Source organism: Sinohyriopsis cumingii, chromosome 7 (assembly GCF_028554795.1).
Source record: "Sinohyriopsis cumingii isolate HCF-2022 chromosome 7, ASM2855479v2, whole genome shotgun sequence".
In the NCBI taxonomy this organism is placed as follows: Eukaryota; Metazoa; Mollusca; class Bivalvia; order Unionida; family Unionidae; genus Sinohyriopsis; species Sinohyriopsis cumingii.
In genome coordinates this window covers 43,100,319-43,116,827 of record NC_142967.1, presented here as the reverse complement: position 1 = coordinate 43,116,827, position 16,509 = coordinate 43,100,319, and the positions used below count along the sequence as shown (strand labels likewise).

Below are 16,509 nucleotides of genomic sequence, written 5' to 3'. Positions count from 1 at the left end.
CAAAGAAAACTGAATACCTTTGGAGCACCAATCATTCTGTATAAATACTAAGCAAATAAAAATAAATTCAGTCTCAAACAATGTTCTACAATTATTTGACATTGCTGCTGCAATAACAAGCAGGCATCTATTTGGTCCTCCAAAGCTGTCCCTTGGTGGTGACTTCAATAACACATGCACCCTTCATCAAAGCAAGCCAACTACAATCTTCAATAAAGAAAAGCACCTTTCATCAATGGAAGTCAGCACTAAACTTAAATAAAAGCAATAGAATCTGATGAATTGTTGCATTTCCCAAAGTGACTGGAACATGCTTATTGTGCCATAAAAGTTTCCTTTTTGCAGGAAAAAGTTTATACTTATGATCGCTATGAATGACAGCATAAATGCAAATTAAATTTCCAATTTTTGAAACCAGATATATGGCTGTTGAGTTGACTGATGGTAGGGTATATCACAAAGATATTTGTTAAACTGTTAATTTATTCACATGTATTAATTTCCTTATGAATAACCTCATCTCCTGGGTAGCCTCTGCAAGATGATAGCTGTCTCCAGCTGACCAGCCCTGTGTACAAGTAGCATGTAAACAACTATAGCCATGTGTTACTTGCAACAATATTGTAGTGCATTGTTTAGTTACATGTACTTGTTGTTTTCTAATGGGGTGTGAGTGATGCACGAATTTGTTAACATGTGATCTATACTTGAATTCATGGATTTTTCATAGACATGTATAGTACTTAATGCAAAATGCAGTGTACTACACAAATATAAGTTGTCAATATCCAAGTGTATATCAGGCCAGTCTTGTCTTCATTTAATTAAGAGCACATATTTTTGTGCCAGATTTTATTACCACCACCCCTCCAGCCATTTTTAGGATACATGCATGATTTTCTTCAGCTAACTGACATGGTAGGTTATGACACGGTTCAGTATATAACATGATTGAGTTCTATGGATCCCAATCAACAAGTTATGGTGGGGTCACATTGTATGCTCTAATACTGGTGATATGGTCTGGACTGGGACCAAAACAAAAGCATATGATAATTCAACATAATAGTAACATTATACCTGTAATGGTGACCACATCCCCCTCTTTTAGTGGTAGTTCCAGTCTTTGTCTCCCACTCCTGGAGAATAAAGCTGGCTCATAATCCAGAATGGCAATGAATTGTTGCCCTGGGATCACACCCACTGGGCTGCCTGGCATGTATCCATGTCCATTGGTCAATATAGGCCCAGCACTATTGGATGCTATGAGATTCCTGTGAATAGGTGACAGATGCATTGGGGAACCATTAAGGTGCCTAACAATATGCCGAGGGTTATGATGGTAGTAATCAGCTGATCTGGGTCGATGAGGGTGTCTAGTCCCAGAGTCCCGCAGCAACTCTGTGTCACTCATGCATGCCAGATGCTCACAACTGTCATTTAGGGAAGAAGATGAGGACTTTCGGCTATTCATTGGGTTATGGTTAAGATCAGGATCCTCTGGAATCTCTAGACGACACAACTCCTCCAGCAGAGGGGAGGGTTTAGCTCCTGCCTTTAGCCTCCTCAATTCATGCACCAGCCTCCGTATCATCTCATCCTGGGATTAAATTGATAACTTATATTGTACTTCAAAGGTTACACTATGATTAATCATAATTTTTGTCAGGGTCATATTTGTTATGATACAATGATCACTGAAATGGAAGTGGTCATATTTGTTATGATACAATGATGACTGAAATGGAAATGGTCATATTTGTTATGATACAATGATGATTGAAATGGAAATGGTCATATTTGTTATGATACAATGATGATTGAAATGGAAATGGTCATATTTGTTATGATACAACGATGACTGAAATGGAAATGGTCATATTTGTTATGATACAATGATGACTGAAATGGTAATGTACCATAGCAATATAATTATTACTAATGTAATTATTATTATTATTATTATTATTATTATTATTGTTGTTGTTGTTGTTATTGTCATCATTATTATTATTATTAAATTCATTTGTGTGATTACTGTGTAATATATACTTGTATCTCATCCAAGTAGAAAAATGCAATAATGATTACTGTCATGTCTATGATTATTGTCATGTCTATGATTACTGTCATGTCTATGATTTCCAATGAAATGATGTTCTTTTGTTATGCACCAAAACATTTTTTTGTACTGCATGATATATGGATAAGAATCATGGGTCAGTGGCCTGTATTACAAATAAACACTATTAATATTATTATTGAATTATTATTATAATTATTATTATTGTTGTTGTTGTTGTTGTTGTTGTTGTTATTATTGTTGTTGTTGTTGTTGTCATCATCATCATCATCATCATCATTATTATTATTAATGGAGTATGAATAGTATCAAATTATTTATGCATATATGGATCTATGTAACAAACTTCGCTCCACATACCTTTTCATTACACTTCTGCTGCAAGTGGGCAATCCTGCTTTTGATTGGACTTACATTTGCCAAGGCCATCTGTTTAGCTGTTTCCATGTCATCAATCTAATGAAGAAAATAAATCATTGAATCAATCATTAATCTGTCAATCAATATTAATCTACAATCATGTAGATATGAAATTAAAGTATCATGAAAGTAGAATTTTTTTTTTTTTCTAAGATAGGATGGTGATTATAGAAGACAACAAATGATGAGAAAGTACACGAGTAACTGCATTAATCTGGTGCTTACAACCTTGAAAACAATTTTAATTATGGTATCATCTTTTACCTATTGGGACTCCATCCTGCAGTAGATTACCTGGCCAACTTTGACTTGTATTGCTATCTAATGAAAAACCTAACCTGGACCTCTGGAAATGAAAATGAGCCCAAAATTTTGGGCTTGAGACAGTGCTGTAAGCAACGGCAAAGATTAAAGTAAATTTATGAAAGAAATGCATGTGAAATTAACACCTTTGAGGAAGAATGTTAATTAATATCAATTTAGTTGTATATTACCCAATATAATCTTTTACATCATTCACACTACATTACAGTGCTGTAAGTAATGGCAAAGATTAAAGTAAACTCACAAAAAAATGCATGTGAAATTAACACCTTTGAGGAAGAATGTTAATTATTTTTCAATTTAGTTGTATATTACCCAATATAATCTTTTATATCATTCACATTACGATGTCATTATCTCTATGATCTGAGTATTTTCTCAGTGGGTGAGATCAAAGGGTGTTTTCTCAATGGGTGAAATCAAAATGTAATTGCTTGATGTAACAAGCTATGCAGATGCATTTTTAAAAGTTTCTTTTAGATATAACTGCAAATTCTCTTTGCAGATACAGTCAAAGAAGTGTGAGACTAGATGCTGTAAGGAACTGGATTTAAAGAATTGAGAATATTAATGGCTAGCAAGGTGGAAGTGATGCAAAGTTACATAACGGCAGATAAAAGAACATGACTCCAGAGATACTGCTATTCGTGGTCATTTATACCATCAAACACTTACTGTTCTGAATAATCTTTTTAATATTTTCATTATTTTTGTACTCTGTATTTTTCACAAAAGAATACATACAAACAATATTGATGGAATTAGAGCCATGATTCTTTGCAAAAAAGCATTTCTACTATTGTTCCAAGTACTACTGAACAGTATGCAAGGGAGATAACTACTTTTAGGTCTAATATTTGTCTCAATTAGAATTATCCCCCTTGATATAAAACTACTATAAATAGTCATAGATCACTACTTTGTTACTAAATTTGTAAGACTATAAAATATATTAATATTATTAGGAATACAAACTTTGGTACAAGAGAATAGACACTATGCCAAAAGAATGGCAGGAGGGGAAAGGACTTGTTTAAGCCAAAATGAGTAAAGATATATATACTGTTTGCTTAAAATGGTAAAGAGAATGATGATCATGGACCCTGATGTGCAAGACAGAAGCTCAAAGTCACAGCTTGTTACCTATTATAAACAAAAAACACTTAAATATTTAAGAACCAGTCATCTAACTTCAACAATCAAAATTTATTATGAATCTCTCTCCACACCCATTTGCAAATACAGCACTTCCTCTCTACAAGGCCATTCTCTATAGAGAGGATATATGCTTGAATCGAGTGAACAACATATAGTTTCATCAATTGGGTGAAAATTTGTTATTTACTCAGAACAAGAAAATTTTCATTTTATTTTATGCTCAACTGTATTGTCTAGTGATATGTATAACAGATTGAAGTAGGATATTTCTTATAGTGTCCCATTCCATGTCAGCTGTTTGCTGTATATTCACATGGAAAATATCAGTAGCACAACAGTGTTCCTAATTCAAGACACTAAAACCCACATAAAGAAAAGAAACAAAGAGCATGTTGTGGGATTTGAACCTGGTACTCTTGTATAAAAGGTGGCCATACTTACCATTAGACAAGGCAAGTTACAAAATGGCAGATACAATTTCTTGGTCATAATGTTAAGAATGTTGAGAGCTGAGAAAAAATGTTTCAAAATTCACCCCAGAGAATTATCAAAATTATTTCTATTGGAAAATTGACTAACTCATAGGCTTGCATAAAAAGAAGCCACATACATACAAATATTACCCATTTCATGGTCTATTTGACACATTAGACAATGGAAAATAAAGATGAAAAATGAGAAAATAAACATTTGGTTAAGACAAGTCATTTTACAAAAGTCATTTGTCTAAGACAAGCCACTAGTCCAAAGTCATTTGTCTTGGACCTGTGGCTGTAAAAAAATAATTGTCATGCTATGATATAATTTCCCCTGTCTACCATATGTCTTTGGAAAATGCCAACACAAAATCAAACATTGATACTACTGGATATGCTTTACAAATGAGACAAATATCTAAACATAGATGCTACTGGATAAGTGACAGCCGATGATCTTGCCTATGCTTTGCAAATGAGACAAATATTTAAACATAGATGCTACTGGATAAGTGACAGCTAATAATCTTGCTTATGCTTTGCAAGTGAGACAAAAATCTGACCATATATGCTACTGGATAAATGACAGCTAATAATTTTGCCTATGCTTTGCAAGTGAGACAAAAATCTAAACATTAATACTATTGGATAAGTGTCAGCTAATAATATTGCCTATGCTTTGCAAGCGAGACAAATATCTAAACATAGATGCTACTGGATAAGTGACAGCTAATAATCTTTGCCTATGCTTTGCAAGTGAGACAAAAATCTAAACATAAATGCTACTGGATAAATGACAGCTAATAATCTTGCCTATGCTTTGCAAGTGAGACAAAAATCTAAACATATATGCTACTGGACAAGTGATACCAAATAATCTTGCCTATGCATTGCAAGTGAGACAAAAATGTAAACATTAATACTATTGGATAAGTGATACCTAATAATCTTGCCTATGCTTTGCAAATGAGACAAAAATCTTCTGTTCAATAGACTGACATGTACAACAGCAATCATTTTGACATTAAAAGCTTTACTTCACTGAAAATGTTGATTCTTGCATGAAAAAAAGCAAAGGTCAAATGGTTTTAACAATACTATCAACCAAAAGGTGAAATGTCAGCAAAGAAAATTTCAAAATACTTAAACGACTTCAACACTGACCAATATTCAGGTGAGTCAAATAAAAAGCATGGAAAAAGTAAAAATCAAATGAATTACTGGTAATAACTCAAGAACATCATAAATCCATCAGGTAGGTGAGAGAAAAGTGAGAAAAGAAACCAGTGAAAAATTATTGTAAATCAGTCAATGACAACTGACTTAAAGTGCCTAAAATAAAGAATATTTCAAAATAATCAATTGGATAATGTGATACAACAAATGTAATTGAAGAAGGTACTGTATATGCTTGCTTCTAAGACAAGTCCAACTCCAAACTGCACAGACCCAGATCTGCCATTGCATAATAAGCTGGCAGATCTGGGTCAGTGAAGTTTGTTAAGAGTAATCAACAGAACAAACAAGACAGACCCTGATTTGCAGTCACATTATGGTACAGCAGGTCAGGATCTTTATTGTTTGTGGTTTGACTTGACTTACAAGCAAGTATATATGGTACACAATGGGTTACAAAGAATGTCCATATGAGATAAAAGGTGAACACAGATCCAACCAATTGAAAGGGTGTCAGAATGTATATGTGCTGCAATCCATCTGTGATGACGATATAAAATAAAATTCCGAGCAAGAAGAAGTGAAAATAAGGTACACTGAAGACATAGCAACGTAGGTATGCACGTGAACAATTAAAAGGGTCAAAAACTGAAAGACTCATCTGCCATCACTTGCCATGACGTGCTCATTCTCAGGTGATAAGACGGACTGTTTGAAATCGTAATTTTCTTTCTCAGTGGTTGCAATCTTGCTTCTCATTTGGTTGATCTCATTGGTTAACTCCTCAACTTTTTTCATCTAATATTTTGCAGGTAAATGTTAAATATAAAGTTTGGATCAGTGAAATTAAACATCCTAAATCTGATATGAACCTGTACGTTATGGTAATGTTTAAAATTTTATACTGACAAGAGATTCTTTAAGTGATAAACTAAAGATAAGGAAATATTTTTAAAAAAATGTTGTCTTGGAAAACAAATACTTGTAAATCTGAAACAAACAATAATGTAGTTTATTTGTCCATTTGTTGTTTTTGGTGTTAAAAAATTTCATATTTTTCTTCTTCATTTATCCAAGAATCAGGAGAACTTCAAATTGTACTATAAATTTAGCCAGATACAAATTTCCAGCATGTTTATATTTCTATTGGTGCTTTTGTTTTAATAATTTAGTTCTTAAACTAATTTTGTTTAAAAAAATATACCAAAAATATAGATTTTTGTATATTATAAATAATTAGACAAGTTTACCCGAATGACACATTATAAATAATAATACTGATTATTTTGCTTGAATCTGTCAATTTTAATAGTTTGTACTATTGCTAAAGCTTTAATATGTTTAGAAAAAAATCAATAATTAAAAAAAATATCCAAATCTATTGTAAATTATAATTTTACAAACTTTAAAAAAAATTTAAAAAATTAATGCACAAAGCAATTTTTTCCTGTAAAATACCATCTCAGATAATGTTTATAAATCTACCCTATCATTCAATAGTTTAGTGGTTTCCTCCATTTTTTCTTGCATAGTTTTGTTTTCCAACTTTGCCTCCTGGATCTCTGTCATCTCTGACTTAAGGTCCTGATTCTTGTGTTTCATCTGAACATTCTCCTCTCTTAAATCCTCCATCAATTTCAGATGGCCCTCCAATACGGTGATCCTTGACCACAGTTTGATGACCTCATCCTCCAGGCCATCCTTTTCAGTTTGGACGAGAAGAAGTTCACCATACTCCTCCCTCAGTTGACGATAGTCTTGTTGCATGTTAAGGTACTTATTACACAGAGACAAGATAGAGACAATTAATGAAACATCATTATTATTGATGTCAAAAGCATAATTAAAAAAAAAATGATGTATTAGAAAAAAAGGCATGGATCAAGCCTAAAAGGTCAAAATATTAGGACAGCTTATCAACTTATCACATCTAACAATCAATGTTTTTTTAACAGGAATGCAGTTCAGTTTCTAAATTTAAAAAAGCAATAGCTTTGCTTGACTTGACACTAATTTTAAAGCAATTTTAGAAAACTGCAAACAGAACATAATCTCAGTCCATCAATTTACATGCAAGTACCTATGAAAAAGTTATTTCTACAAAAATCATGAAAACTGAAAATAAATAAATTCATAACAGTATTAGAGTGTCACATGACCAAGAAAAAATGGATGAGTTTTGGAGAAAGAAAAATGAATGAATGCAATTAGAAAAGTCCTCAACACTGCAATACCTAATCACATTTAATTTAGAGATCTGACAATTTAAATAAGTTATACTTGATTTTTGTAAGCCAGAAATATGCAATGTAAGCACTCTATTAGAGCAACAGCTTCCTTTAAATAAATGGAACAAAAGCATCTGCAGCTTTTGGGGGGCCTTTGAAGAAACCCTCCCTGGTGAGGAGTTATCTCCCTTGGTCCAAATCAGTTCCTTGATTATATTCGTGCCGGACTTTTTCTCAGATGCACATTTAAAACAAGAGAATGGTTAAACTGAATCTAGTACTATGTATGAAAATATCTTTTCAAAATGATTTTGACATTTCTTGTCAAAGAATGCAGTCATGTTGACTGCAATGATTTGATGCACTCCAGAGAAAGACTGACAATTAATAGAAAGAGCCAATAATAAAACACAATAATAAGACACAATTTGAAAAAAAATATGTATCTTTTGCTATACAAAAGAATACAAGATTTATTCAAAATTTAAAGCAAATGAAATTCAAAGCAAATATAAAAGGCCATTATGAATTCAAACTAGAGTAAGACTCCGTTATAAAGGTAAAAAAAATCAGAAACAAAGAACTTACACAGAGAAGGTTCTACGTAGGAATTAATTAAAATCAAGTAATAAACAGTGTTCTTCTCATTTAAGTTTTACAAAAATTTCCAAGTGTTTAAAAAAACAAATATATCAACAAGACATAGATGCCTCAATTACTAATTAATTAATGATGCAATTAAAAGGCAAAAGTTCGCAGTCAAACAAATTATTAAATTCTGTTGGAAAACGATGTGATTTTTTATACTTTTGTACATCATCTATCAATAAAATTATAGTTAATTAAATTAATATTTTTTTGTCAAATCTTTAAATTTCAGTACCAGAAAAGCTTCCAATTGTGCAAAAAGGCCTCTGAGCATTTAATTTTTTTTTAAACCTGGTATTTTGATGTTTCATATTTTAATAATAAAAAATGGCTTTGAAAAATACTGATATATGACTGAGAATACATTGAATAACCATTGGACTGTTTGTTACATATATGTTTGATATCATCTCAAACAGAAAACAAAAATCATTGTTAACATTAGGTAAGTTTTTAATTGAGGCATCAAATAATGAAACAGGAGATTAAGAAGAAAAAAAATCACCATTTATAACCATGCAGAAATGACTTTCATCATCACAGTTTGAATTGGTATCTGTTTTGTTAGTTTAGAATCTACTCTTATCTTTTGAACTACCCTTCTATTATTATATATATTTACAATAACATATAATAACTGATGCATATTATTTCTTCTTGTCATTACAATATTGACTGTTCATTAACAGATGGACAACAAGCTCTTTTAGGTTGCTGTTTTGGGAAGCTGCACACAGTTCTTATATATACATGTATATATATATATATATATATATATATATATATATATATATATATATATATATATATATATATATATATATATATATATATATATATATAGTTTCTTAGGCACAAGTTGTTAAATACATTTACCATTCATTGATATTTTGAATAACAAAAATCCTCTTTTTTTTAAATCAGCAATTATTTTGTTCACTTCAGAACTGATGGCATCACTAGCCATATCCACTGACACAAACTGAGTCGTAAATATAATCACATGGATTGTAAATTCCCTTACAAACCCACAGATAGAGATCTTGGGTAAAGTCCATAGACAAATATGGGGTCATGAATGCCCTTTGTTAAATATATTCCTTTCACAAAGCAACGCATTAGGGCTTATGTATTTTAATAAAACAAGTTCTAAAGCCATTTAACATTTGCTAAATTCAAATTAACATTGTGTTGTATTCTTCGATCCATCTTTATGTTGTCATCATTCTTGGTGAGAAGGAAGAACAAGTAATGCAAACTGCTTTTGTTCACGTGGCACAATATGGTGATGGATGGAGACATTGCTGGTCATTACGCTATCTATTTCTGATGGGTTAATTACACCAGATTTACATTTCTCTATGGAGACTCTCATTAATTTTATTTTATCTGTAGGGAATCTCATCCTCAACCAATTGTTACTAGAATTATCCAGCTCTTCGTATATTTAACTAGCATACAATAACTTGGCAAAACCATCTGGTTCTTGGTGTAACGTGACAATAGATGTCTTAATTAAAATAAGAATGCTATCAATGCTGTTGATTCTGAGGTATTAATTGACAAAGGAATATAGTAGTACCACAGTACATGAGAAAAATCACAATCAATAGGTAACTGAACATATCAGCTTATTACCTCTCTCTCTTTCTCGCTCTCTCTTTCCAATAGCAATAAATAAGTTCTGAATACACCCTGACACAGTGTTGTTTCACACATCACATGCACAGACACACACAGACATCCACATACATGAGTGCATGTATGCATGCACAGACACACATATTCATTAACAAGACTCCCTAAAAAGAACTGTCACTCAAATGTCCAAAAGGAATTTCCAGGAATTCAAAAGAAGACTACTTCTTTTTAACTGCTGAGTGTTGAAGCCATCTCTTAAATTCTTTAGTAGTTTTTAAATCAGTCATTGTGGCAGCCATACTGGATATAAGTCAGTCATTGTTGCAGCCATACTGGATATGTCACTCATTGTGGCAGCCATAATGGATATAAGTCAGTCATTGTGGCAGCCATAATGGATATAAGATCAGCACCATTTCATTTAGGACAAACTAAGATAGTATTAGATGACTACTTTTCAATACGTTCATTGTGGCACCCAAATTTTATGTCAGATCAGCACTGTTTTCATTTAAGACCAGCTAGATGTCATAATTATCCTGGTGAAAGCCTTCGACAAGACTTTCCATTTCAAAGGAGTAGCAATAACAAGATTTTCAAGATGGCTGCCATGTTGGCCATAGTGGATGTCAGAATGAAACCATTTTCATTTAGTACCAACTAGACATAAGAAGTCTACTGGTGAAACCAAATGTTGATATGACTTTCCATCTAGGAACAGTAGTTGCTGGCTGTGGTGGCCATATTGGATTGGCACAATTTTCATTTAAGACAAACAAGACAAGTTTATATAGTTTATATAACCATCCATTCTGACAAGATTTTCAGAATAGTTGTTGTGGTGGCCACACTGAAATTCTGGGCAGCAACATTTTCCTTTAGGACCAACTAGACATTATAAGAAGTGAAAACCCCATGCTAATATGGTCTTAACATTTCTTCGGAGTAGTGATAAAAAGATTTTCAATATGGCTGTCATAGTGGCCATATTGTACATCAGATAAGTACCATTTTCATTTTGAACCAGAAAGATATTCATAAAATGTCTTTTAGTGAAATCCCCATGTTGATTTGACCATTCATTCAGGAGTAGCAATGACAAGATTTTCAAGATGGTCACTATGGTGGCCATATTAGATGTCCAAGTGGAGCCATTTTCACTTAGGACCAAATAGACACCATAAAAAGTCTTCTGGTGAAAACCCCATGTCAATATGACCATCTTTTCTGGAGAAGTAGCAATACCAAGATTTCCGAGCTAACTGTCATTGCAGACATCAGAGTGAAAACCCCATTATTTTTTAAAAAACATAAGTGCAGAAGTCTAAGGAAGAACAGCAATTTCAAAAATAGTATGAACAAAGTTATGAAAGAATTTAAGGGAGAGAACAGGAACAATATGTTTTATATGTGAACAGTATAATATCGTAAAGTATGTAAAACTTTCTAAGAGAAATGTAACACTAATGATAAACATGATGGCGTCATAGCTGCAGGAAACATAATACCTACATTGCACTATCCACAATTATAGGTGAAACAGTAATTTTACCTGTCCCCTGAGAAGGTTGTATTCATCCTTTAATTCCTTCAGCTCTCTGTCTGCATTTTGGAGGTCTGTAATCTCCAACTCAAGGCCTCTAAGTGAGTCAAGGGCGTTGGACCGCATGTCCTCAATGGCCCGACATTCCTGCTGCCAATGTCGCAACTCCCTCATGAGGGAATCAACCTCATTATGCTGAAGAAAAAGAAGAAAACATATGTAATGGAATTATTAAAAATATCTTGATTAAACAGTATGAAAAATCATCACCATCATCTTATCTTGGTCAAAAAGTCCTAACTAAAGTATATTATAACCTTTCACAAGCATTTTTTTAAACATTTTTGATAATTTCAACTCAAGCAAAAGTAAAAGTTGAATTTTCTTGAATAACATACACTGGAACTTCTTAAAAACCAAACCCCACTGTGAAACATTTGCATATGTTTACTACTGCCAATAGAAATATGAATTGTTTCACATCGTATGACGTGTAATATGTGCCATCTTAAAAGAATATATTTCCTAAATCTTCACAACTGACTCTTATCCAGTCACCTTTGGCTTTTGCAAACTAAAATCATGACAGCTCTTTCAAAAACATTGAAAAAATTAGGAATTAATTTTTTTGATAGATTGATTTTATTACATACTTTTTCAGCAACACGATATCAAACATTATGAATTGAACATTACTAACCTTGGCAGTTAGCTCCCTTTCCTTTCTGGACAGTTCTCCCTGTAGAGCAGGGAGGTCTTTCAAAATATCTTCAGGTCTATGTCCTGCCTCAACAAGCTCCATCCTTGTTCTCGAGACCTCATTATCAATCCTCTGAACCACATCACTCACGTTTGGAGTGTTCTGAAAGAAAACCATAAACTGTAGTTAATTCATCCAAGTCTATGGTGTCACTGTAAAATCTTCTACTGTATTTCATTCAGGTTTGTGATACTTCTGAAGTTGCCTTCAGAAAGAAATATTTTCTTCAACTGCTGACATTGTTTTTCCTCAATATACCACATGAAATCACTTACAAGTCAAGACAAACTGCAAAAAACAATGATACTGATATGATGTAGCATAATGCACCTGCACATCAGGGTCTATATTGTCTGTTCTAATGATTATTCCTTACAAGCAGCACTCACCCAGATATGCTGCCACATTATGTGATGGTAGTTCTTGGTCTATGCAGTTTGCAGTTGGACTTGCTTTATAAGTGAGCATATACTGTAGGCAGTAAAGATGAAAATGTTTAAATCAGCTCCTGGGGGAGATCCATTTTTTTTCTTCTCTATGTTCAGTTCAAATCTTGTTCTAAATTTGGGTGATGTGTGCAGGTAGCTTTATTCTTGACATCTTAAAACATCCCAGGGGAATAAATACAGACATGTAAAAAGGTACACAAATTTAACAGTTTTCCATACCTTACGCCAGCTATCATGATCAATATTAGCAAGCAATATTGAATGTGTGTGTTTTTTGATATGTAACGTAGCTTTAACAGTTTGAATCATATTGCTATACTGTTTGCAGTGTGGCAGTTCCCAGTGATGTCTATCACTGGGGTATCATTCTGCAGACATGTAGCATCATGTCCCACACAGACCCAACAAGCCCACACCAGGCCGACCAGTCCTAACATTAACCTTTTTATGCTGAACATTATTCTGATACCAGGCCGACCAGTCCTAACATTAACCTCATAATGCTGTGCATCAATTGAGGCAGCTACTAGTACCGTTTTTATACAGTCTTTTGTATGACTTGGCCGGGGTTCAAACCCCTGACTTCCTGCATCTGAGGAAGATGCTCTAACCATTTAGGCCACCAGAGTGGTCAGTATTTAAATCAACTTCATGAATAATAAGTACAAAAGATTAAGGTGGATGGACACAGCTCTTTACTTCAAGTACACAATGAAAGATAAACTTCTACTTCTGAGAACCTGGGGCCCCGAGTGGCCGAGTGGTCTAAAGCGCTGTCCGTTATGGATCACTGCCATCTCACCTCTATCTGCATGGGTTCAAGTCTCGGATTCAGCCAATGTGGGCATGTGAGAAAGCTTGCCAGTAGCTTCTCGTGGGTCGGTGGTTCTTTCCGGGGTTTTCCTGTGTTCTTCCTCCACCATTAATACTGGCCGCCATGTATAGCCTATCATGTGCTGAAAAATGGCGTTAAACCCTACAACAACAACAACAACAACTTCTGAGAACCAAAGTTAAATTGGTCTTGATATGTAAAGCATATATGAAATGTGGTATTTATACGAAATGTGGTATTCATACGAAATGTGGTATTCATACGAAATGTGGTATTCATACAAAATGTGGTATTTATACGAAATGTGGTATTTATACGAAATGTGGTATTCATATGAAATGTGGTATTTATACGAAATGTGGTATTTATATGAAATGTCGCATTTATACCCTATGAACAACCAAAGATGAATACTGCATTAAAAAAATAAACGAAATGACCAGTAACTACTGCATGTACAACAAATGACAGCAATTATGGAAATATGTGACTGAATTGCAACAGCTATCTGCAATAAAGAATATTGTTATTTTGCATTTTAACATAAGACTTGTAAAATTAAATTCACAAAGACAAAGGTAAAATAATTCTAACAGTAAAATATCTCATGCTATAAATCAGTTAAATGGATTAAAAAACCATTTCTATGTGCTTAAAGGGTCTACAATAATTTATGAATTATAGAATTTATCTTTCTGAAAATTAATTTCATTCTCTAGATTTCCATACCTTGTAATCCTCTAGAATTTTTTCCACTTTTGAAAGGAAAGTTTCAAGGATCATATATTGACGTGTTTTGTTTTCCAGATCCCTTTCAAGCTTGTTAATCTGTAACGATTAAACAAATTTAAAATTGTATGATTCATTATTATTAATAATAGAGAATGCTGATAATTGCCTTAACTGATAGCAATTGTTTGTTATTTATCAACATTATCATCTTCACCATCATCATCCATTTGTAGCTATGTTCAGTCACCACATGCTGTTATAAATCATAAAATGGATCAATTACAGACCAAGCTAATGAAGAATTAAATTTTCATAAAATTTCATACATTTTAACTTTTTCAATAAATAGAAGATATTAAAAAAAAATAAAACATAAAAATAAATAAAATAAAATTAAATATGTATTCATAAGGTCTACATCACGGGAACTAACATCTCTTGTTAAAAGATTTCTGTCTGTTTTGCAGCTTATCTCTAATTTATCGGTGACTTGAGAACCACTGTGGCTCAGTGGCTAAGGCATTGGACTCATGCCCAGAAGGTTGCAGGTTCAATACCCATCATATGAGCAAAGTGTTTTACTCTACCTACCCTGGTATGAAAAACTGCACAAGAGTTGATGTGCTGCAAAACATCAAACCAAACACTTAATCTAATCCCAGCTATTCACTACCTCAAGTCCATATTCATTCATTTGAAAAGACAATTAACATGTTAATTATCCTCATATGGCCAGTAATTTCAATGATAAATAAAAAACTTTGAATAGCACTGATTTTCTCCAGAAAAATTTCATAAATGCATCACACTTTTCACTCCCTGATTTCTAGACTTTATTTTAAATAACTGTAATCTAATTGTAAAGTAATTCATGATGAAAGCATTTACATAGGATTATAAATGAGCAAACCAAAAAATGTTAGCTTAGGTGAAATAAGCTCCAATTATTGACTATAAAAATAAAAAAAATTGTTTCAAAAAGAGACCCAAGTGGCTTGAAATTGCTCTACTGGTTTACATCTGCCAAACAGACTAATGCAAGTGCAGTTATCCAATAAATTGGGTCATATTAAGATACTTTTTGAAGTATTATTTTTCAAATGTTAATGCTGTATGCATATGTAATAAAAACAAATTATTTCAAGCTTTCTATATTGTTTCAATCTTCATTGATATTTGATGGTACATCAAAATAAATTACATACATTGCTATGCCTTCATGCCAAGATGCTTTTGTCAAATTGGGTTGTTTTCTGTTCATTCCTTTTAGAGATACAGTACAGCAAATGTTTTTTTCTAATTTGATGGTAGGTACTTATGTAAAATATAAAGCCTTTATGTTAGGACAATATATGTCAAATTTCTATTCCATAGTTTTTGTGAAGTCCTTTAAAGGTTTTACTATTTTTAGGAATCACAGCCATATCTGATGGCAGATCAGCTTCATTTGTACAAAGTTAAAAGCCTTTTACGCCAGGACATTTTTTTGGCCAAATTTTGCCTCATACTGTTTAGCAATTTTTATGAAGCTTAACAAAGGATTTTTCTAATTTTTAATAAACACTACCATATTTGATTGCAGATTGGCAAAAATTTAAAGCTATTTATGTCAGGTGATTTCTTTAAAAAATGTATCTATATGTGTTCAGAAGTTTTTAAGAAGTAGTTTAATGGTACACCTGTCCCCTGATAGCTCATGTACAATGGGGTCCACAAACACAGACTGCACTATAAGCGAGGCACAAGTTACTGAGGGACCTCCAAAAATTGAGAGAAAAAATTGTTTTGACATAGAAAAAACCGTGATGGGGGGGGGGGAGCATCGTTAGGGAACTAGACTGTTTATTGATTGAATCCTCATTTTACAATTATGTCGATAATAATTTTTAATAATGCACTTTTTCTAATGAAGATGTTCATTATTCTGTTTAAATCACATTTATTTTCAAAATGTCCGACATATAAAAGATCATTCTACTGGTTTCAACATCCAACATGTTTATGTGAAAAAATCTGTGTATTACATCACTGCTTTT

At 32.8% G+C, this 16,509-nt stretch overlaps 2 protein-coding genes across 3 annotated transcripts in view; both read right to left on the bottom strand.

Annotated features, from left to right (window-relative positions):
• LOC149795109 (uncharacterized) overlaps nt 1-16,509 on the bottom strand; it is a 281,949-nt gene that overhangs the window by 28,850 nt on the left and 236,590 nt on the right. For both annotated transcript variants that reach the window (XM_089964814.1, XM_089964815.1), the window contains exons 28-32: nt 14,471-14,569; nt 12,398-12,559; nt 11,707-11,892; nt 2,444-2,539; nt 1,081-1,600 (exon numbers count right to left, since the gene is read on the bottom strand). In XM_089964814.1, coding sequence (XP_089820940.1) covers nt 1,081-1,600; nt 2,444-2,539; nt 11,707-11,892; nt 12,398-12,559; nt 14,471-14,569 — 1,063 coding nt within the window. The remainder of the gene's footprint in view (nt 1-1,080; nt 1,601-2,443; nt 2,540-11,706; nt 11,893-12,397; nt 12,560-14,470; nt 14,570-16,509) is intronic.
• LOC149795112 (uncharacterized) lies at nt 5,207-7,532 on the bottom strand. Its single transcript, XM_089964816.1, has 2 exons — nt 7,123-7,532; nt 5,207-6,435 (listed from the first exon to the last, which is right to left on the bottom strand). The coding sequence occupies exons 1-2, from the start codon at nt 7,513-7,515 to the stop codon at nt 6,295-6,297; spliced, it is 534 nt and encodes a 177-aa protein (XP_089820942.1). The 5' UTR covers nt 7,516-7,532; the 3' UTR covers nt 5,207-6,294.